Consider the following 24,709-nt stretch of genomic DNA (forward strand, 5'->3'; position numbering starts at 1 on the left):
CTTCAGAGAGAGTTGCATAATTACCCACTAAAGCCGACACGATTGGGGCAGCATTAGACCCACAAGTGTGTCAATCAAAGTGACTAATCGCGTCTCTCTGGGCAGGCCTCCGAGATGATACGTGTACGATACTGATTTGCCTGCTGGACATCATCCGCAAAACTATTGAAGAACAGAATATACTTTTGCTGTCGTCAATAGGGTCGAATGCAGTTACGCTTAGTATCATGGTCCCTGAAAATGTCTAACCGGCATTATAGCGTCCCTGAAATGGTACCTGCAGCACATCAGCCTTAAGCGAAAGCTTCGGCCCCCACAATTTCCATTTGAAGGTGCGAGTTAGTCCTCCGCGGTGCCAAATAAACCGCCCTACAGCTGCTGCTTACGGGCGCCATTAAAAGCTCGGCGTCAAGAAAGGAGTCGCGTAGTAAACGCTTTCACTTCTGCTATAACCATCTATACATACGCGTATATCTATATAGCATCACAATCCGCGCACTCGGGCGACCGGCTCGCAAATGCCTGGCACCGTGGCCGCTTTGCAAAGAAGTGTAGTGAACTGACAGTTCTTTAAAAAAAAACTTATAGATGCTTGCACACAATGAACGGCTTGTTTTGTGTGGACAAACTAAATCCATTTCATTATGGCCAACATAGGCCCTTCAGTCACGGTACCTGCATACATGCACGCAGCTTGTTCTGACTCGGTTTTCGTCCGGTTACCATTGAAACCTGAAACGGTATAAACCTGCATTGGCAATCCATCGCCAAAGTATGATCTCAGGCATGCAAGCTGAGCGCATCCAACTGATTTTAAGACGGACACTTCCGCGTTTTGCTGTAGCTGGGAGAGGTCTTTCTTTCTGACCTCACGCTATATTCTGTATCTTTGTTATCGATCCGGGAAAGATGCGTTTTTATTTGCTCATTTCCCAGTCATGACTGTGGTGTATTTGTGGATGAGCATCAGTGCCGGTGTGTTTGTGCGACAACAACGCACATGCTGTTTGCAATTTAGCAGACAAGGGTAAGAGATGCATAGCTGGTTGTGACATGCATATGAAGGAGGCAACAGTCACTGAAACCAAGGAGAGCATAAGGAATTTCCTCTCTCATATTTGATATTATTAATTTCTGCGGTTAATGAATAGGAAGTTAATGGTGCAAATGTTTTCTGGATAAAAGATAACGAATTACGAAGTAGAAGATAAAACAACCACATGCCTCCAATGGGATCCGACCCCGTGACCTCCAAATTCGGAGCTCGTGGGCCTGAAGGCACGATGCCATCACTTCAAGAAGTGCGCCTTTGCCTGTTTCTATAACGCGGCTTTAGACATCGTCACTTAACCCTGGGCATTTGTTTACATTTGACGGCGCGATCAGATCGAGGAGTTGCGCTTATCCCTCGGAATAATTCCACAAGTGGTTGAAGGACCTCACAGACAAGCGCCAGTGACGACTGCGAATTGCGAGATGTTATGTCGTGTTAGAGGTGTTTATTAAAAGAACGTTTCCTTGGCCACCCCACAAACATTCGAGCAATCATCGGCTAGATTGATGCGGCAGACCGGAACTCGTTCATCCCATTCAGACGACACATTATGCACAAGTACTTAGGGCATTCTCTCATTTTCGATTTAGAGCCCTGAGAAGCTAAGAGCAAGATACGGCTGCACTTTGTCATGATCGTTAGTAATGGTCAAGAGAAAATGAGTGGACGTATGCCATGCCCAACTTCCGGAATCATGACAGCGCATGACATCTTCTGTTGGGTGTCCAGTCGTGTTTATCTTGTCGATCGCAATTGGGCAGTCCTGCAGCAGAATGGGCCACGCTGCGAAAATTCTCTCCCAGCTGCAATTCATCGAGTAGAAGACGCCATTATGTTTACTCCGCAATTTATTGCCTCGTAGCAACCTTGGTTAGAAACAAAGCTTTTAATGAGGGCGGTCTAGGTGACAGAGGAACAATATCAGCACCTAGACACGGGCAGAAGTGATCATTAGCCCCTTCAGAAAGGCCCAAAGCTTGGGGCATGAACTTAGTGACGACCAGCCTTCAAGCTGCTATGACTGCTGCAGCCAGGACCATTAATGACAACACCATGCTCTCGCAAGAAATCCCTTCCGAGTGTAACACATCTCAACTTTAACCTTTTCATAAAACATAACTTACAGAACACTTTTATAACTTTCATTTATTGTTCGGTGTTACGGGGTGTATATCGGCGTCAATACCCGTCAGTGCACTCCTCCGAGGCCCAGGCAAGGCAGCTTCAGCATGAAGGCCCCGCAGTGCGCGACGCACAAGCCGAAGTAAGAAAGCATGGCGAACAATTTCGAAAGCTCATGGAGCCACGAAGGCTTCTCTTGAGGGATTCCGGGACAGCCGTTTTCATACAGTAGCCCTGTGCGAGATTGTGCGTAGTTTCGCAATGCCTCCGCATTGATAGAATGGGCTTACCGCTCTACACTACAAGAGACATACCTAGGATGTCAACCTCGTTGCATAGCATTAGAGCACGAGAGGTCGCTGAACTACTCGTTAAATTGCGGCAATGTGCTTTCATTTTTTGTTTGTTCCATGCCCTGTGTGACGCGTTCGTCCTCAACTATGGTCAACCAAACTGTCACCGTTCTTCGCTTGTCGGAAAGTTCCTGGGAAAATTTGCTGCATTCACAGCGGCAACAGTTGGCGCTAAAATCCGTTGGGGATGCTTGCTCAAGAGTTGGAGAATTATTACAGGGCTCATGACTTTATCAGATTATGGTGACGCGGTATTCTAGCTGTCTATCGTCAGTTTCTGCGCCCAATAAGAACGCCAGCTGCGCTCAGGTTCTACACAGGGTCTTTGAGTACCATAGCCATACATGTCGACGAGTCGCGTTCGAGCCCAATAGCAATCAGCGTAGCTGATGTCGTTCATTTGTTCCTAATCGATGGACACAAAAATAACGGAGGCCTGTGGGCACAGCCTTAAAATAGCTCTCAGACAGGTGTTTCCGCATCCAGACACCCGCTGCCACAAGTCCAAGTCTCGAAATGATGGAGATTGTGGGCTGTACTATATTGTTTAAAAATGAAAGCGAAATATGTACATCACCTGGTAATGTTTACAATCTAGTTCTTCTCTTTTCAGCTCAGTGTGTACAGAGTCCTGGTGAGTACCTTATCGCTTCTGCCAATACTTTTTTTCTTTTAGTATAACGCCTTGACATCATCGATGGGTTCGTGCTGCCACTGTGCTCCTAATCACTGGAATTCCTTCTTCGGCTTGAGCTAAGAACGGCAAACAAAATGACAAACAAGAACTATCTAAAGTCGAGCAACAGGAAGAAACACATGGAAACATGCCATCTTGAGCTATCTAGTAAAGTACTTGTCCGGCCTACATATTAATGACCCATATTTGATTCCAAACTCTGAAAAACTGATAAATTTATTGTTGAAGTGTAATCCTGGCAGCAGCAAAGCATCCGGCATTAGATTTCACTGACCTCTTTTATTCTTTGCCTCACTCAGCCCTTATGCATAGCGTGAAGAACTGTATTTGTGAATCAAATGATGAGTTAATATTCAGAAATGGTGAAGGAATCCCGGTGGAGTCTTTTCTTGAATTGGTTTCGTTTTGAATCAAGTCTACCTCTGCCTCCTGGGAAGGCAAAACGTATGTACAGAAGTCAGGTGTATATATTGGTTCATGTGTGGCGCCCGGTCTCTCCGACATCTTCCGCAGCAGCGTGGACAGATGTCTTGAAAGTCGTCTAAACAGCATGTGTTCTCGTGTGTTTAGGTACGTGGACGATTACCAGGTATTTGTGGCAAGTGCACGCTTCACTGACAATGTTGTGAATATCTTTTAAAGGTCTTCCGAGAATGTGGGCATGATTTCGTTTTCACTTTCGAATTGCCAGCCGGAGATAAATTAGTTTCTTGATGTGCTGCTATCTTTCAACCGGACCCATGTTTGTTGGCGCTATCATCCGCGATCAGTCAAACCCATACTACATACGCCTCAGGCCACTCGAAAGTTGTAAAAAATGGCATTGTACTTTCATGCCTACGTTCAGTCCCGGTAAAGTCCTGGACGCACGACATGACTAACGGTTGTCATGAACAAGTAAATAGAATACAGTAATCAGGCTATCTCGACAGCGCAGTTGGTTTTGCATGTGAAATGACTTATCCGCTGGGTAAAAGGTATTGCACCAAAGAAGGAAAAGGGCGAGAAGATAAAGAAGAAAAAGTGGTGATACCATATAACCATCAACTTTCGCACAATCTTGGCAACGTGGCCAGACGCTATGGCGTACAGGTAATCTTCTCGGCTCCAAACAAGCTCAAGAAAGTGTGCGGCCTAGTAAACACAGTAATAGATAACCAGAGAGGACAAAATAAAATTAATAAAAGGTCCAAGACATGCCATAATTTGGGATTCATCCCTTGCGAAACGGGTGTGGTGTATGAGCTGCCTGTTTCCTGTGGCAAGACCTACATAGCTCAGACAGGACGTTGTGTAAACATGCGGCTAGAAGAACACGAGAAATCGCTCTCTGGGTCGAAGTCCTCGCACTTGGTGGACCATTGCCAGGGATTTAAAAAATGTAAGCCGGATTGCCTGCCGAAATGTAGGCCAGTGTGCAAGATAAAATGTAATCACCTTTATGCGCAAGCTGAAATTTTATCATCATAAAGAACGACTCCAGCGCGAAATTCCGTAGGCTTTTTATATTTCGCGAGAGGGATCCATAAGCGCACCGTCAATTCCTTTAACAGAAAAGGAACTGGCATAACTGAACCACACGTGGAATTAGTATCGAGTCCTTTCCTGCTTTTTGTTTTCCTTTTTGTTTCTTTTGTGCTTGAGCGGTTTTGCTCTTCGTGATTGTGACCACGAAGTTTCCTCCTTTTGCACAATTTATGTTACCCAGAATTCTTCAGATGTATCGCCCCCAAAGGGTTTTCTTGATGTTATCATGTATGTTTCTTTTGATTTACTTCTCAAGATGGGTATTTATCATGTGTTCTTCCATTAAAGTTTTAGTTGCGAAAAAGAGCTCGTGTTGTGTCTCTTCTCCTGCTTTGATCCTCGTTTTTGGCGCTAACTTCAACATAAAATGCAGCGAGATTCGACCTGCGGCCTCAGTCAGGGTGAGCAGTCTAGCGCCATAGTCAGTGAAAAACGAAGCAGAAAGAAAAAGAAAAATGTGGTAGAGTTTTACCGTAGTTAAACCGAGAAGACGGGCGAAAGCATGTGCTTAGCATCGTTGGCTCACGGTTTTTCTTTGCTGGGCTGCGGCACGTCTGGCGACGATATTAGAATCAGGTGAAGCTCTGATGGAGGTTAAGCTGACCTTATCTGTTCGCACAGCAAATGGAAGTTGAAGACCACAATGAGCGAAACACAGCGCGAGAGCGTGTTATTTTTTACGCTTTGAGCGCCTGTCAGTCTCCGCCCATGTCTTGGCCAATCCCCCGCAGTGAGTACGTGCCGTTATCTTCTTGTGGACAACAACATGACGCCTGATCGGATGCGGCGATAGCATAGGGCTCTCGTGCAGTGGCGAGTGGGAATTTTTATTTTATTACTGCACCTTCAAGGTGAGGGCCGCCACACTACTCTTGGTTGAGATTGACTCCGTGAAGTAGTGCTTTTGCACTAAAAGTAGCAGAAACGTGTGAGAAGCACATACTGGGGAAACAAGCAGAGTGATCTGACCAACCAAAACATGAAGATAAAAAAAAATTGCCGACGATTACGTTACATCCTAATGCAAAATTTGAGCGCAGCTCATCAGCTGTTTCACATTTTCGATAAATTCAGGCAAATAATTCAAGCAAGACATGTATATACAATTACAGGTAACTTGTTGTTTTTCACGCATACTGCTTTTTAAGAAACACTCCGCTAAAACAGTTCTTGATTGTCATGAAGGAAGCTTTGTGGTCGGAGAAATAGATGAATATATGCTCGACTTGCTGCACGAATGCCTGGTTCTCAAAGACGAGGTCTGCGCAAGTATTTCGCGAGGTTGTCATAGCCGTGAGAGGCGTTAAGAGCGAGAGGAACCGGATGTTCGCATGCGTAAGTGGCAAGGAGTTCCTGCTTCTTTTCCTATCCGCATTAAAGTCCCCACCCACCCTGCCACCCTGGCAGGTGGCAGTTAATGGTTGATCGCAAGAGTTTCACTCACCGTTTTCAGCGCTAACGCATGCAGCCTACATCTTTCATCACCCCCACATACCGATAAGCGCGATTAAGGCTTCCGTTGAGCCAGGGAGCCAGCTATGCGCACTTCCTTTTCTTAAAATGATCAAAGTGTAAAACGTTGTCAACGCCAACGCCAATGAACACAATGAACGCCGACGGCCTATGTCTTCAGCGCCGCGTTTCTGGCACAACGTTGTCAATGTCCGCAGCCCATATCTCTCTCTCATCACCCCACGTACCTATAAGCGCGATTAAGGCGTCCACTGACCCAGGCAGTGAAGTATGCGCACTTCCTTTCCTTAAAATGGCACAACGTTCTCAATGGCAACGCATGCAGCGCACATACCGCCATGTAGCTTAAAGCACAATTGAGGTGTTCACTGTTCCAAGAGGGCAGTTATGCGCCTTTCCCTTGCATTCCAAGCTCCCGCTCTATTTCTTTCGCAACTTAAAGCGCGACTAAGGTGTGCACGGCTGGTTACAACGGACATCGGTGACGCCGCGAAACCCAGAAACGGGCGCCAAAGAGCTGCGCTCTAAAAAGTCGGCAGAAGCTCTTAAGACTGCTTACGTGTGAGAAGAGGTAATCCCGTCCGCTCACTTTATCAACGCGTGCTGCCGCGTGATTCAACCCAATGCCACGAAGCTGTCAAATCTACCTCCACATAGCTCTAGGTAGCCGCCTCCGCGATGCCGCCACACCCCTTCTGATCTGCGCGCTAACTTCCTGAAGGCAGTCGTCGCCGTACCGCTGCTTGCGCTCTGCCTGAAGGGCATGACGTGATAGCTTTAGGGGGTTAGTGCCCATATGTGCCGAATTGTTGTTTCTCTGCTTAACATTCATAGATCCCTGGGAGTCCTCATACCCTTCATGGCTCACTGGTGCAGCGGTTAAGCGGTTCGAAACTTCCCTTGGAAAGGTTAGCTCCATAGCGGGTGGTGTCTCGGCAGGGAAATGGCGCGATAGCGTCGGAGTCTCTGGCTGCGGTGAGAGGAGTTGGGCAAGTGTATATGGGCTGCGTGGCTCCCGCTGGGGCTCCCGCTTTCAGATAGAAAGTAGTGTTGATGCCTGATAAAGACACCATAGGAGGACTATCTCTTGTTAGATGTTCAGGGGCTGCTAGGTGTGATGCACGCCGGCGTTTCACAGGCTCACAAACGCCCTCTCTGTTCTAATGATCTGAAAGGATTTAGAGAAAAGTCATCCTCCAGGCAGCTGAGTCCATGAGCAAAATAGATTGCGTCTATTCTTTTGACAGTGGAGTATCCGCACAGATCACCTACCTGGTTGAAGCTAGTGCTTGTTCCACGGTTCGTGTAGAGCATTCACCAAAGCGAACACAGCATTTCGAATGTTAATTACATCATTGGCTGAACTGAGTCGTGAATTTCAGACGGATGAATCTATGGAGTTCGTCAGATCGTACGAATTTGATGGATTGGGCACAGTGCGCTGGAGACACAGTGTGCTCGTTACCGACCTTGCCCCTTGGCAGCAGTACCTAGTGCAAGTCGAACAATGTGACCAAGGGACTTGCGCTGATGCCATAAACGCTACGTTTTTGACACCGCCTGACGGTGAGTTTGTTGTGCTGTGAATAATCTATTACATTCCAAACAAAAGTGTAAAATAAAAGGTACATGTTAAAGGAATTGTGTATGTCGGCAATAGCGTTTATATTGCATAGTTTAAATGGTAAATATTCATGATAACGTAAACTGTATAGGTCATCAATGTAGTCTGTTTTATTTTTCGTACGTTTAATATGTTAGACGTAAATTTTAGACCTCCATTTTTTTTATAAACTACTGCTTGCTCCCTTGATTTATTACACAAGTGTTTCGAAAGAACCCCTAATTGCATTGTTTTATGTAATAGCTTTCGCAAACATTTCTGGGTAGCACTAACCTCTTCCTTCAGTGGTCTTCGTCACTGTTGTTGACATTATGGCTAAGGCTTAATTTCTCCAGATTAAAATTTGGACTTATGTTCAGAGCTTTAATAACCCGTGTCTGCAATCCGACATCAGTAGGTGAACAGTCAGGTTGTACGTAAACATAATGATTTTCGCTTCGGTGGCTAAGTGCAGGCAGTTCGAGGGAAGGTTTTCTTAGTTTTGTGATTCTAAGAAGAAATTCGCACTCAATACAAGCCCCATACTAAGACCGCTTTATTCGAAGTTTTTTTTTCTAGTTCCTTCCCTAACGTTGATACTGACTACTTCATCCATAAATAATGTAAAAAAAACTTCAGCTTCGCAACTCATCTACTCCAAATAGCTTATGTGCATTGCAATACCAACCCAACTGACTGAGAGAACAAACATAAAAAAATAAAGGCATAGAATAAATCAAGAAAGTAATTACTCCTCAGTATGTACCTGAGCGCAATCTGCCTATTATATAACTAAGGTAAGCAGACATGTACAAATATTCGAAGACATATATTCGCACTAGTCCAGCAGCTCGAGCCTAAGGCCCACGCCTGTCTAGTACAGTAGTTCTATGAAATAAGCCAACTGACATATTGCAGGGCGAGGCAGAATTGATCGATGATTCACACCTGATTCACGATCGGCGATGATACGCAAATCTCGCCTTGGAAAAGTTACTTTTTTGGCTATTAACGTTTTTGCTATAAGCAAAAATGTTATCCTTTTGTTTTCTACGGCAGCCTAACAACTAGATGCGAGCGACGGACAATCATTAAACGAAAGTTTTTTCTACGCATCGGAAGATATGACCATTACCTTTAATTTTCTGCATAACACTGCGTTACAATATTAAAAAGCTGCCTCCCAATTAAAATTGATGTCTAAGAATTCTGGGCTTGATACTGTTGTATTCAAACGTTTTTTAGAGGCTTTAAAAAAATAAATGAAGTTGGCGGGTTAATTTCTTCCAAGCCGCACTCCTGACAGAATATTCTATAAGCGAGAAACAAGAAAGAGCAGGAAAATAAGAACCAGTTTATATGGCTCACAAGAATCCAAACGTTCCTTGTACGTCTAAAGAAACCGTACAGCAACAAAATTTTTTTACCTAAAAAGGAGCGCTGGCACTGAGCTGGAAGCCGTCATTTTATTCCTGCTGAGCAGAGATCCCTTTGATCTGCGTCATTGATCGGAATTCGAACTATAAGTTTCTCTGGTGGTCTAGTGTTTATGAGAACTTCCCATGGTGGAATCGATTTGAAACACTTCACTAATTACTCACTTGCAACCGCCCAAGAGCAGTCATTCACCATTGCCACTTCGAGTTATTGGCCCGCTCGGTGGCTGGGTGGTTATGGTGCTCGGCTGGTGACCCAAAAGACGCGGGTTCGATCCCGGCCGCGGCGGTCGCAATTCGACGGAGGCGAAATGCAAGAGACCCGTGTACTGTGCGATGTCAGTGCACGTTAAAGGACTCCAGGCGGTCGAATTTATCCGGAGCCCTTCACTACGGTGTCCCTCACAGCCCGAGCTAGTTTGGGCGTTAAACTCTATAAAATCTGAACTTAAACTTAAACTTAATCAATTCGCTCTCGCCACACCATGTGCTAGCCGTCCCGGTTAGCTCAGTTTGTTGAGCAACAGCCCCGGTGAGGCGGTGGTCCCGGGTTCGAACCCCGTACCTGGACGAATTTTTCTTTAACTACTAAGTTTCCGTGGACACTTTGTAGCCTCCCTTTGTAGCCGTATTTCTGCACTTGAGTGGATGCTAATGAATAATTACCTGCTTATTATAATTTTCTGTGATCATCGCGACATTGTTCTACCCAACATCTACTTTGATGTATTACAAACTTGCCATTTCCTGATAGGTGCTTTTTCTCTCCTTATGCCCTGAATAACGCCGACGAAGACCTTCCGCAGCCTTACATCAAGAGAGCTGTATCTACAGGAACGGGGTCGTTTCGCCTATCCTGGGCACTAGAGTCTGAGGATCTCCGCCGCTGCGACGGCTTTCGAGTGCAGTTCTGCGCAAGCGACAAAAGAGATTGTTATCTTTATCGCACTCATGAAGAAGAGTTTTCCGTGAGAGGGCTTCGCAGTGACACCACGTATCACATAAAAGTACAGACGCTGTTCAAAACTGTCGACGGAATACTTCAGGCAGGACCACCAGCACAAGCATCAGTGACTACGTGGAGTTTCCGTAAGTGAGGTTCCCGTTTTCAAATTAAAAAAAAAAGTCTTGATCTCTGCTGCCACTCCAATTCTTCGTTTAAGACACACAAGGACATAAAAACAGCGCTGACAATGGCTAAACCCGCTCAAGGTTTTAAAAATTCCAAAAAGAAAAAAAGCTACGTGAGTTGTACATTGATACGGAATGTATTTCGAGTAATGCGAAAGCAAGATAACCGCTGGTCCTGAACGGTAACGGAGTGGATCCCAAGAGAAGGCAAGCGTAGCAGGGGGCGGCGGAAAGTTAGGTGGGCGGAGGAGATTAGGAAATTTGCGGTAATACGGTGGCCGCAACTGGCGATGGAGAGGGTTAACTGGAGAGACATGGGAGAGGCCTCTGCCCTGTAGTGGGCGTAGTCAGGCTGATGATGATAATGATTTCGAGCGCTAACAGTTCTTGACTAGTATTATTGAAATTACTGTAAGTTGAAAGCATACAGAATGTTTTGATCCTAAACACGAAATACAGAAATCAAAGCAAATTACCGTCGTGAGGTTGGAGTTTCTGATGACGACCTTTGTAGCAGAGTGTATGGTGCTTGTATATATCAATAAGGCACTTGAAAAAGTCCCGTAAAATGCACATTAATATTAACACTAGTTCAACATAAACACTTCATTACAACTGGAAGTAACGAACGGAGAGATTAGTGTTTGTTATTTCAGATTCAGTGGTGAAGAACACCTCGAAACATCGAAACACTGAACTAAAATGGAGCGCCGACTTACAGCTAGGCCGTAGAATAAAAGCATAAAGAGACTCGACAGTTCTCCCCATGACACTTATGCTTTGAACCACGGTGCTTTGAACACAAGGTCTGGTTTAGAATGAGCGCCTCAAGAACGGCTTCAGTGTTCCCTGCTTCTGTCTTTCGCGCTTTTAGACTGAGTTTTTTGCGCTGTTTAGGGCATGCGCTTGCAGATAAAAGTGGTCGCAGTGGTGAGCAAGATGGCCTATCCAAATCGGTATCCGAAGACGTGCACAGTGACCTTGTCGACGTTATTGAAGGAGCTACCAATATATCCCAATTAGAATTCTCTTGTTGCAGTTTCTCATTCCGTAAAAGGTGCTTTAAGAGTTTTCAGTGGCTATCTTACTGTTTTTTTTTTCAACTATCAGCCTTCTTTATATGTCTCTACTACTATCCGTGCTGCTGGAGCGCTCTTTTCAATGTAAATTTCAACGCAGTACCGAAGCTGAGTTTGAAACACGAAGCCAATATCAACGATGGACGGGGTACTTCAGTGATCGCCTGGAAATGCATCGACTGTAGCGTGTCGTATCTTCAGGTAAGGTACCGTTAAACTGAAAGTGAAACCACTCTTGAAAAAGATCATTCTTCTGATCGGAACGTTCAGTCGAATAAATGTTTCCTTAACGAAGCGTATACTACTCTATATACTCCTTTAAGCAGTGAAGTACTTCATGCTCTCGCAACCTATATACATATATATCCGGACACGTAATTCGGAGGTCGTGGGTTCGGTTCCCACCGGCGGCATGTGGTTGTTTTTCTTCTGCTTTTCATATCAATTTTCTTTAAGCAATAACATATTCAGTAATATTCTTCATTGATCAGCACCACCAAAAAAATAAATGCAAATAAAAATCCCCTGTGTTTCTTGGTTTATGTGGCTGTTGGCTTCTTTGAAATGTATAACGAGTCCCTCATTCTCCTTCCGCTGTGTGTTACATATATATATATATATATATATATATATATATATATATATATATATATATATATATATATATATATATATATATATATGAAAGAAGCCAACAGCCACAGAAACCAAGGGGCACAGGGGATTTTTTTTTTTAATTAATTTATTTATTTCGTGGTGTTGATCAATTTGGAATATTACTGAATATGTTATCGTTTAAAGATAACTGATTAGAAAAGCAGAAGAAAAAACAACCGCATGCCGCCGGTGGGATCCGAACCCACGACCTCCGAATTACGCGTCCGGTGCTCTACCTCTGAGCTACGGCGACGGCTGTCAAACCTTCTGCTTTCGGGGGTATTTATGTTTGCAAGTAACCTAACCTTGAGAGTGTTCATCAGCGCCACCCACGTTCATAAGCGGCGGACGTAGAACGTCCTGAGTTACCGCAGGTGTGACGTAGAACGTCACACCTGCCTCTCCGTTCGATGCCTCTCCGTTCGATATATATATATATATATATATATATAGGTAAACTATGTGCTGTGACGACCATTTTAAAAGCGCCTTCCGCCTCCATGTAATGCATGTGTCATTTAGCGGTTTGGAACCCTATACTAAAACTCTCATTGTGGTTAAGCTGCTTATGGCACTCTAATGTTATTTCCGTTAGCTCCGTTATCACGCTAACATTATGCTAAAACTTTCTAATGATTGGTCTGGCGAGGTTCCTCGTCAAGAGCAGCCTAGGTCTCATAAGTCCCACCGGTGACAGCGCCTGCCATCACAGGGCCGTGGCGCGCGCATCGCTTAAATGCTCCGCCACTGCTTCAGAAGTGGCGTGAGGACTACAAGTGATCTATGAATGTAGAGAATGACTAATTGGCCATTAACTCCATTAAAGAATGTATGGCCATTAAGCCATTAACTCTATCGCGTCATACCCTTAAGGGAAAGCTTAAAGGTTCCCTTTCTTTTCTCCAACCCAGCACAATTTACTTCTGGCTTTTTTTTTGTGATACACCACTAGCTTGGCATAGACCCGAAACATAGGCGTGATTGGGTTGGTTGCACTGGTCAACTATATACTTTTTATACTTTCACAACGTCAGTGTTTCTGTCACATGTGCACTCCTTTTACAAAAGTTATCCCTTAATAACATATCGAAATTTTTGAACATGGTGTAAAGCGCTGTTCTATGAAAGAGCGCCGTGCGAGGTGATAGAAGGTGAGTTTTGATCAACCCCTGGCTTCTCTGGTGTTCTTCATTTTACCAATGATCTTGCTGCCCTGGCCGCCAACTGAGTTAGACTGTTTGCAGATTACTGCTGCTCCATTTACCTTGGGATCACTTGTGCACGCTGAGTGTCAACAGTTGCAGAAATACATAAACTCTATGTTCTATCCCCGTTCTGATGGAGACGAAACGCAAAAGGCGCCCGTGTGCTGTGAGATGTCAGTGCACGTTAAAAATCCCCAGGTGGTTGAAATCATTCCGGAGTACCTCCACTACGGCAGCCCTCTCTTCCTTTCTTCTTTCACTCCTTCCTTTATCCCTTACCTTATGGCGCGGCTGAGGTGTCCACCGAGATGTGAGAAAGTCAGTGCGTCATTTCCTCTGCTCAAAAACCACTAAATAGAAGACACAGCAGCGGTCACATTAGCAAGACGGGGTTCATGAAAGACGCCACAACCATGCTACGAAATGCTGCCCAATTAAATATAATTCCTGGCGTCTTTCTCTGCAGTACATGGACAGTGACGGCGACCATTGGATCAAGTGCGGAGGCACCACCAATTGTGATTTCACAGTGAAGCACGAAGCGACTGCAGCGTCCACAAGTGGCTACATGACGCTGACCCATTTTCTACCACACCAGAACGTCGTAGTGAAAATCCGCGGATGTAATGACAATGGCTGCGGAGATAAAACGTCCGTTACAGTCAACTCGAACGTACCAGGTATGCGATATATTATGCCAGTTTCGCTAATTTCTCGTGAACTTTGAAACATTTTTTCGCTAAAAGAATAGAAATATTGGCGCTCATTCAGAAAAAAAGACAATTCGAAGATATCGCTGACCTAGACTCAAAGGAACACAAATAACAAGTGTTTTAACATCTATTTTTATTCAGAAAAAATATTAAGCAATATGTTTTGGTGCTCATCATAATGCGTTAGAATTTATTTTCATCCAGTTCTCTTTGTATTCATGAGAAGAAAAAGACACTATCTTTAATGAAAGCACATTAAGATAGGAACCACCACCTGGCGCGGTGGCGCTATTCACAGCGCAGTTAGGGCACTATAAAGAAACTTTGAGCGTAACAGGAAAAAGCTGTTCACTTCATAATATTTTTCATAATACCTTACTTCATAATACGCAAAATAACAAAGAATACGTTAATGCGATCCCTCAGATTATACACAGAGTAGCTTCACTCACTACATCTGTGCATTAAAGGCATTTACCCTCTCAATTAAAGCTCTCGGTACAACTCCTGGCCGTGGCCCCTCACTTACATTTCGGGCAAGTAGCAACAACTTCCTCATAATGTGACGCATTACTGCACGTTAAGGCCTCTCATGTGGTTGCAACTACCGTCTTTAACATTTTTCATAGCCAACTTGCAGTTGGAATAGCTTAGATTATAAATACTACGCCATTAAATTTATTCTTCAACCCACCAAATAAACTCACATCAAACTTCATTTCTGAAGGCAGGATGGTCACCTGGGCTAAACACCATGTTTTAAGCATGACGTTAGTTTTCAAAACCAACAGATTAAGTGGCAGCGGAAACGAATACACAACCATAATCCATAACTACAGCGCAAACGACAGGACAGAGATGAAGAAGGGACACCACACAGCGCTGACTCACAACTAAAGTTTATTGGATGCCAGAAGGTATAAATACCTCCCTGGCGGCCAGAAAGAATGCAGTCCACACTTACATGCGTGACTGACATAATAGTGTACCAGTCATATGCCGCCAAGCAAATCACATGCGCGAGAATACAATATAAGCAGTGACCGAATACAATATAATCAGTGAGCAAGCACTTGTCAATATTCGCAATCAAGGTATCTTCTTTCTTTTTCTGACAACGCGACAGATGAAGCACTGATGCATTCTTCCGAGAGCCTACCTATTAAGTGAGCTTCAATGATCTCCCTTGCTAACGAGTCACGGTTCTTTTCTAACACTGCACTTTCCTGATAGTTTGGCGCACAGACGTAGGTGTCATCGTCATCTTCATTGCCTTTGCAGTGCCTGCAATGTTTCGCCACGTGGCCAGAGATAGCGACACGGGAGACATTATACTCATGCTCTTTGAGTCTTTCGTTTAAACATCGGCCGGTATATTCTTAGTCAGGCTGGACAGTCGTTTGGGCGCCGAAAAGACGACATCAACGCCTGCAGAGAGGGCGCCTGCATGCAGGCGTTGATGTCGTCTTTTCGGCGCCCAAACGACTGTCCAGCCTGATTAAGAATGTCCATTCAGGGATTAAAGAATCGCGCAAGTGCCCGATAAAGCACGCAAAACAGTTCGTGCCTTGCCAGGAAGGGGTGGTATATTCGCTGCCACTGTCTTGTGGTAAGCGATACATCGGCCAAACCGGCCGATGTTTAAACGAAAGACTCAAAGAGCATGAGTATAATGTCTCCCGTGTCGCTATCTCTGGCCACGTGGCGAAACATTGCAGGCACTGCAAAGGCAATGAAGATGACGATGACACCTACGTCTGTGCGCCAAACTATCAGGAAAGTGCAGTGTTAGAAAAGAACCGTGACTCGTTATCAAGGGAGATCATTGAAGCTCACTTAATAGGTAGGCTCTCGGAAGAATGCATCAGTGCTTCATCTGTCGCGTTGTCAGAAAAAGAAAGAAGATACCTTGATTGCGAATATTGACAAGTGCTTGCTCACTGATTATATTGTATTCTGTCACTGCTTATATTGTATTCTCGCGCATGTGATTTGCTTGGCGGCATATGACTGGTACACTATTATGTCAGTCACGCATGTAAGTGTGGACTGCATTCTTTCTGGCCGCCAGGGAGGTATTTATACCTTCTGGCATCCAATAAACTTTAGTTGTGAGTCAGCGCTGTGTGGTGTCCCTTCTTCATCTCTGTCCTGTCGTTTGCGCTGTAGTTATGGATCATCAAAAACACCAACTCGCCCAACAAATGCTTTTGTCGAATACGCAACAAAATTCGTGAAGAACATGAGCATCGGTCTCAAAATTTCTAATGATATACGAGACAGAGGTATATAGTGGTGCAAAAGGCAGCCTTTTTTATTTAGTGCCACCGAAGTTATAAATGCAGGGATATTTATTGAATATTTAGCTACCACAGCTTGTCACATCTGCAGTGGTAGTTTACTTAAGTCTGACCTGATAGTGATTTTTCAGGCCAAGAAAAAAATTATGGTGATTACATCCGCTCTAACAACGATGGTAAGCGCTAGCTGGTCCATTTGCTCTGATTGTTGTTTGCCACGCGTCAGAGATGCCGGTTGTGTTTTGGGTTGGCAGGTTACAAAGACATTCTATGGGGTAAGAAATGAGTTGTTTCGGACTTAGTAGCTCGTCGCACAGCTCGCTTGCGGTCAGCGCCCAGAAAGTATTCACTTTGTGTTCGATTCGGCACACTTTTGTTGCTGTTGCATTAAGTATACTTGTAGGCTTCACAGCATGAAGCTACTTTTTGGTTACACCCATAACCTTCGCGCAAAGCGTCTGTTGTGCCACTTCTAGTCTGACGGCTTTGTCATGAATTCCTTTGGCAGCTAGCGTGTGGGCGCGCAGGATGTCAAGCCTCGCAGTCATTTCAGATGGCTACCTTTGCCATGGGGTTCAAGGCGTATGACGGCGCCTTGTTGTGGCCTCGAGCCCCACCTGACGGTAACAAAATTAGCCTGAGGCCTGAGACACGAACCGTCTCAATGCGGCCCTCACATTTTTGGGGACGCTTGATGGTGACAGCCACTACTATTGCGTAGAGGCCAGGAACTGCCGCCATAAGGGTTAACGGTCCAAACTAGACAATTATGCCTTGGTTAACGACAGAGTGGTGAAATAGCGTAAGTTTTTACACGCCACGTTTTTGCGTACGATGTAGGTCAACCGGCCCAGCATCCTGCATGAAGTTAAGGTTCTATTTAGTACAATTCATTATTTATTGTCCCTAGTTTAAACAATAAGCATGTTTGCGCCTCAAAATCTTGGGACGGTACCATTCTAAGGTAGACAGCACGTGAAGGAATGCAAGGAAGGAATGTAGGTAAGAATAACGATTTAATTCGCCGCTCAAGCTCGGCATTTATTTTATCGCTTTCTAAGATGGACCATGGAACGAAAGCAAATTTCTTAATGTTGTGAAGAGCACGAGAACAAACCTTTTGAGGCTCAAATAGCCATTAAGGCACCAAGCGTCATGATCGCCGTGAAGACCCGTACGATCTAGCACTTAATGACAATGGACCCGCCGCGATTGGCCAGTGGTTATGGCGCTCGGATGCTGGCCCAAGAGACACGGGTTCTATCCCGGTTGCGGCGGTCGAATTTCCATGGGGGCGATATTCTAGAGGCCCGTGTACTGGGCGATGTCAGTGCACGTTAAAGAACACCAGGTGATCGAAATTTGCGGAGCCCTTCATACGGTGTCCCTCATAGCCTGGGCTGCTTTTGTACGTTAAACCCACATAAGCCATCAGTCTAAGTAAAGACAATGGGGGAATGTGAAATGCAGGATCTGCGCAGTTTCTTTGAAAACCTGGCGGTGCATACCTATTCACTCAATAGGCATGGCTACATGTGCATTAGAGGGCATTATCACAGAGAAGTGTGCTCTGTTCGGTTCGATCAAAAAGCTGTGTCCACCTACCGCGAATGGAGCGGAATCGCATGCGCATTAAATAAATACTAAGCGAAAGGGAAAAAAAACAGCTAAACCTAAGGGAAAAGAAGTTGCGAAGAAAGTAGTAAATTGAAAAAGGTCACCCTTAGGCTGCCAGTGAACTCTGCATTTACAACTTCCTAGTTTGTAACCACTATGGATCGAAACGGCGCCCTTTTGCCTCTTTTATACAGATTGTCCCGAAGAGAGGCTCACAAAGACTGTGCGTCTCTCAGTGGAGCAGACTTCAGGGCATAAAGTGCAAAATTTATTAATACCCTCACCTTGGAAGGTGCCCTTAATACAGCGGTTCAAAATTTTCAGGATCAGTTGCAGCATGGGCGCTTACAGTGGAGCGGAAGGAAAACAGCGCAAATCTTCGATGGAACCTTCCCCAGCGGGGTTCTTACAGTGGCGTTGAAGTGACCTGGAAGTGCGGAACTGTCCAGACCGTTTACCAACAGAAAATTATTTCCCCACCTTTCTTCAATGATCATTACCAATACACGGAAATTTCAGGTGAGACAGCAACACTCTTTCAATTCAATTATTTTTAATCAAGATTTTTTGAGCATCGAATTACCTTTCCTTGCGTGAAGAGATGTGGTGTTAGTTTGAAACCATGTACGACATTGAGGTCCTAAAATAAAACGTAAATTGTTTTGATTAGCGCTTTCTTTCGTCCGTTATTCGCCTGAGAAACGGACTGGTCAGCTGTGCTGTACAAACTTGAGATAGCATATATTTTTAATGCTTATTGTTATTGTAGTCGTATTCTGCAGAACTCCAAGACGGAGGTTTTATCATGCTTTTCGTTTTGCTACCATAGACAGTGCCTAATATTTTCGCTTGTATTTTAATTTTCACTATTCCTCTTGCAAGGCTTCACTCTTGGAGGGCCTGTCTCTTTTATTTATGTTACTCTGTTTATAAATAATTAGTGCTTCTGGTTGATTACACTAACTCCCTCACAAATCATTGCTTTTATATTCATTTGTGCACACATGCTAAATGCCTCAAGAAATGGAGCATTATGAGCCATTGTACGAATTTTTAGTTCTTATGTTTGTTTCCGCAGTTCCGTGTAATTTATTGCACATTTTCCAACTTCGGGTATCTTCATTTCGCTGCCGAGCGTTTTTCATTTTTCTCCTAGCGCATTGATTCATTGAAATTCTGTTAATTCCTTTGCGTCTAGAGACGCTACGCTCGAGGGAAAAAGGTTAAGTGAGGGATGGAAAAGGTGGCCCGCAGTTCATGACGTCAGTGCCCTGGAGGCAGCACCAGAAATGCTTACAGTAGGCTCCAGGCAGGACCAGGCCTCGAGGTAGGTTGGCAAGGGCCACTGAATGCTAAGGGGACGTTGCCGGGGACTGTGCACCAGGCAATCCCAGAGCATGTGGTGTAGGTCGGCCGTGGTGTTGCAGGTGGTGGTGGTGGTGGTGAAAACATTTATTTCGAGGGAACAGGAGGTATGTTTGGATCAGCCCTTAAAGGGACCGCTCCTTACCAGCACTAGGCGGAGGTCCATAGTTTGGGACCCCAGTGGCGGTGGCCGCCGCCTGGGCGCGCCTGACTAATGCTTGTTGGGCTTGTAAGTCGTGCCAGCCGAGCAGGGTCGCCTCCCAGTCCTCCCGGGTTGGATTGGGGATGGGGGAATAGCAGGGTTGGAGGGGCAAGCCCACACCATGTGATAGGTGTCAGAAGACACTGCACTACAGTGCGGGCAGGTGCCGTTAAAGCAGGGGTCAAAATGTTTTAGTGCTGCCGGGCACAGCAATGTATTGGTGAGAAGGCGGAGAAGGAGCCGCTCATCCACCTTCTTCAGGCCTTTACATGGGCGAGGGTAAAGCCGATGACTATCTTGATAGTAAGTTATAATATCTTTGAGGATATAGATCGGATTAGGATCGGGTTCCTGATCGGGTGGGGACTAGAAAGCAGCCCGATGAGAGAGCGCGCGGGCGGCGGCCTCGTTTCCTGCCAACACCTGATGAGCAGGGGCCCATATAAGGTAACGGTCTGCGGGGTCCGTATCCCGAATGCAATTTTGGTAGATTCGATAGGCTAGGAAGGGAGTGCTGCCTTGTTCGACGTTCCGACAGGGCCCTCGCGAGTCGGTGATTGTGTATTTTGAATCGGCAGTTGGTGGCATGGTTGGAATGCACAGCGGTGCAAAGGCGTAATGAAAGAGTTGGAGCCAGAACAAAGTGAGCACCGTCTCCGTCTGGATTCTTCGGAGCACAACAGCCTGCTTGCGCAAGAATTCAAGGCAAGGGAGCTGGGGAACGAGAAGGCGATTCGTTATGGCCACGAGGTCGGTGGTCAGTTAATTCGCTGCTGCTAAAAAGGTTTATCACACGGTCTAAACTGGCGTCATTTTAAACGAGTGACACTGACCCTGAGTGTCATTCGTACAACGTCACAAGACGAACTCTTCCGACGCATGGCGCTTCGTTCGAGACCTGCCCCGTGTTGCAGCAACAATTTCTGCCTATCGTGAGATCAAGACTCCTTAGTTCTCTCGCTCTCTCTCTATATATACATATATATATTTATAGGCTGCGAGAGCATAATGGACTTGACTGCTTCTTCGTTAAAAGAAACATTATTATTTTACTCGACGCGTCCATCCATCGGAGGAACCGATGTTTTCCAAAGAACCACAGAATGCGTCGTTTGAGGTGATGACCCCTATATATATATATATGTATATATATATATATATATATATATATATATATATATATATATATATATATATATATATATATATATATCGGCGACAATTTCACCAGCTACACAGATGACTGTCGTCGACCTCTGTTATCGTATAAACCCTTGCACGAGCGAGGCCAGTAAGATGAGCAATGTTATGAAAGGTATTGACGATGATGCCTTCCAGATGCTCGTCGCCAAGAATCCGCAGGCTTTGTCCGACGTCATCAGCTCCTTCCAAAGCTCCGATGAGCTCTGCGAACAGTGCCTTTCCACCCCGGATGCAGGCTTTCAGGAGGCCACGCTTCCAGCTTGGCTCTTCCCGTGGACGGTGACCTTGACCACCAGTCGCCCCTCCAGCATATTCGGCAGTTTGTCCATGAGAAAGTCGCACTCCAGCTGTGCTTGTCGACCAGCCCACCTACGCATGCGCTTCCGCTCACTCCCAACATCCAGCGTGTCATTCAGGAGCAGGTCGCTGAGGTACTGCCACCTCTTCCTCAGCAGCCACTCATCGCGGCTCCTCTAACGTACGCTGATGCTGTGGTGTGGTCGCGGGCCTCACCTTCTGCCCCTGTCTACAGGCCACGCACTACCTGCAGGAACCCCATCGACCTGCAACCTTAACTCAGGTTGCCGGCCCCCGAGCACGCGCAGCTCTATCCTTGGCGCACGCAAGACAACCGACCTATTTGCTACGCATGCGGAGTCGCTGGCCACGTGGCTCATTTGTGCCGCAGTCATGACCACCGTCCGTACGAATATAGGCGCTAGCCCATGTATAACCTTCCGTCGTCCTCCTCGCCGCCTGCATCACATAAGCCGCCTCCGGATTCCTCTTCTCCTAATTACCATCTCCGCTCCCATCACTTGCCGTCTTCTGGCCGTCGTTCCCGTTCTCCGATGCTCCACCGCCAACCCGCCGTCCGCGCGGAAAGCTAACGGGCGCAGTTCTGATCTTCGCTATCCCGTTTTTCGCGCGCTGTTTTCTCTATTTAAACACTGTGCTAAATAAGTTAGGTAATATTTTGACATTAGTTACCAGAATTACCTGCTCGTGGCGGCGTTTTATTTTCTGTGTTGTAACGTTGCACTATTCCTGTGTCACGATATTTTAGGAACCTTTTTCAAAGACCTTCCGGCTTTCAAGCTGTTAGAAGCCTGCAAGCCTGTCAGTGTTTAGAATGCGTCAATATTCTGGTTAAAAATACTGAATGCACCTAACTACAAATAATTACCGCTTTTCTGTGCATGTTTTAAACTTCATGAGCAGAGACCATCTTACTTCAAATGGCTTTTAAATCATTATGAGCAGGCATCCTGAATGATGTCTTACGCAAGTGTTTAGTCGATGGATCCTCAGCAATCCTTAAAATGTAAAGTAATTGTGGGTCTTAAACTTCACATCAAGAAAATATTCAGAAGGCTTTGAAGTCGCTGTTGCTAAAAAAGCTTCTCAGCTCATACTCCTGCTCACACCCTTGAGAGAGAGAGAAAGAGAGAAATCTGGGACATTCGCGCAACCTAACATCGTGAACCTTGTAATTCGTTGCAGAAAGCGCCCGCCTCAAGTGGGTTCGGCGAAGCCACTCTAATCTTCTCTAAGCCACATCGCGCTATACGCACGTCTTCCCCGTGCGGCACAAACACCTCTGTAGTATCAACGGGGCAGAGGAAATAGTTCCAGAAAGCGCTGGTTTCATCTAAACGGGCCGAATAGGGGCACACCTTCCAGGCAGCCCGCTCTCAGCGTAGCCCTCAGTCCGCCAAATCCCCAACTCACTAAGGCTGCTTAACCCAACCGTGCCTTCTTTCTTGAAGCAGGTCAAGGGGGCAACTGCGTGGGGATCCTCGTGGGCTTATAATATGTATAGTTCCGCTCTTCACCGTGTAGTTGGCTGAGGAAACACCTGTCGCGCACCGTCGCCATCTTTACACATTGCAAAAGATTGCGCATGAGGAAGCTTGACGCATGCGCACTTAATTCCTGAATTAAGGTAGATTCCGAATGAAGCGTTTGTCCCCGTTTCAACGCCGTGCCGCACGAGCCCGATGGGCGCGCTTCTAAACCGTCTTGGGAGAGAGGGGGAGGGGGGTGGGGATCGTGCTGTATCCATGGAATTGTTAATCTATAGAACGGTGAGGACAAATTTTAAAAAAATCTTTCAGCGTGGGCTCTCTATAACTATAATCCGTTTCATACATAGCAGGCAATGCGGTGCAGCTTGCTGAAGTAGTGCATCCGCGAAACAATATTACTCCGCCACGTATCAATCGATCTTCTCGAAACTCCGGTCATTGTTTGGACGAATACAAAGAGCGGTATAAGACGATGTAGTAGCATTGAAAGTGAGGGTCGAAGCTGTGAGGCGCTCAATGTTCGGGCTCTCAGGCCATGATTTTCATAGAGTGTGAACTACTTCTTGGGCGTGGATTTAGTAGAAGCGATTCGCCCTACCAACCGCGTATCATACCACTTCTAGAAATCTCGACGAGTCGCAGGACGAAAATGGTGAAAGAGGTAAAACGAAGTCCGGGAGGTGCCAGTCACGGCACTTAAGATTTGTCGCTATGAAATATGTTTGTGCTCGCTTTGGTTGTATGGCAAACTACTTTTTGCGCGCGGACTTAGCCTGCGCGAACAGGCGCGCTAGCTTTGGCAGCGTTGCCTGCTATGTATGAAACGGAGTCTGACCACGTAGCATTGGCCAAAGAAATCCTCTGGCTCCAAAGATAAATTTTGAGCGCTAGCGCGCTAAAACTGAAGGGGTCAATTAAGCTCGTCCTTAAGGGCATGACGACAGCGTCAATGGATTAATGCCCTTATATGCGGAATGGGCCATTTCCTGTTTTTCATTCATAAATCGCTGAGAGTCCTCATACCACTCCTGGCGCAGTGGTGCAGCGTTTAAGCGGTTCGCCACTAGCCCTGCGATGGCAGGGCTGCAGCCATTTGAGCATGTGAGATCCAGGTTGTTGCTCTTCCCAAGCAACCTCTTGCCACCAATCATAAATTCAACTGCCGGCTGCCTCAGTGATGACCTTGTGCTGACGTCACAAGATCACGTGATCCAGGCGGGCCATCTAAGCAGGTTGCCCATTACCCGGTGGGCACACATAGGAACCTCACAGATTACAACTAAGTGGCTGACTGATAGCTCTAGTGCTAACACACTAAAATGCATCGTTGTTCGCATAATTCGCATGACTGGAAGTGATGTTACCAGAACAGAAGAGACAACTATGCGTTTCGTTCCATCTTCATTGCTCTCGTGTCAATTTCAGACACCTTTGGGAAAACATCAACCATCAGCTAAATGACCGGAAGGGATGTGTAGTTGAGTGCAGACAGACGTGTAGACCGGAGACAACGAAGAAAGAATGACACAAAACTTGACGTAAATGCATCAATAGCTTCTTATGCTGTCACACTGTCAACTTATTGGCACACTGCTCACATTATGCCGGCGCCGCCATGCGGCCGCGCGCCAACACTTGGCTCGTGTCGGAGAGAGGAAGACGACGCTTCCTGCTGAGTGCGCGCTGCCGGTCTGCTTGTCCGTCCGATTAAAAGCCCCTTTTGAATCTCGCTACGTTTGTCGGCAACAATACAATCTGATTAGGCGTCTGGGCAAGTTCATGCCAAGTATGTAGATGCTTTCGATAAATAATGGATTAGGTTGGGCACGTCTGCGACTAGCGAAGAATGGAATACGCACCTGTTCTCTACCAGCCATTGGGTTTGCTTCAAGACACACCCAGTTGTGTGACTCCTTCTGGTACTGTTCTTCGTGACTGCTTCGTTTGTACAGTACAATATGAAATAGGCTGCTTCCTCGTGACTCTGTAACACGGAGGTGGACGTCACCTGAAAAGAATGCCACGCATTCTCAAAATGAGCTTGTGCGAGTTTTTCAGTAGTGCAGATTTTAGCAGTGAAAACGTTCAAAGAAACTGAGAGCGAATTTTCCGACAACACCATTCGGGAAATATATTTTATTCATGTAGTGTTGGTTGGGATGTC

The 24,709-nt window shown here is 45.8% G+C and overlaps 1 protein-coding gene across 2 annotated transcripts in view; it reads left to right on the plus strand.

Annotated features, from left to right (window-relative positions):
* The window catches only part of LOC149360683 (uncharacterized), an 85,509-nt gene that overhangs the window by 52,359 nt on the left and 8,441 nt on the right, over positions 1 to 24,709 (plus strand). For both annotated transcript variants that reach the window (XM_089569377.1, XM_089569378.1), the window contains 6 exons: positions 3,143 to 3,163; positions 7,609 to 7,792; positions 10,061 to 10,354; positions 11,576 to 11,676; positions 13,804 to 14,017; positions 18,292 to 18,486. In XM_089569377.1, coding sequence (XP_089425503.1) covers positions 3,143 to 3,163; positions 7,609 to 7,792; positions 10,061 to 10,354; positions 11,576 to 11,676; positions 13,804 to 14,017; positions 18,292 to 18,486 — 1,009 coding nt within the window. The remainder of the gene's footprint in view (positions 1 to 3,142; positions 3,164 to 7,608; positions 7,793 to 10,060; positions 10,355 to 11,575; positions 11,677 to 13,803; positions 14,018 to 18,291; positions 18,487 to 24,709) is intronic.

Source organism: Amblyomma mixtum, chromosome 2 (genome assembly GCF_055824585.1).
Source record: "Amblyomma mixtum isolate Tamu chromosome 2, ASM5582458v1, whole genome shotgun sequence".
NCBI lineage: Eukaryota > Metazoa > Arthropoda > Arachnida > Ixodida > Ixodidae > Amblyomma > Amblyomma mixtum.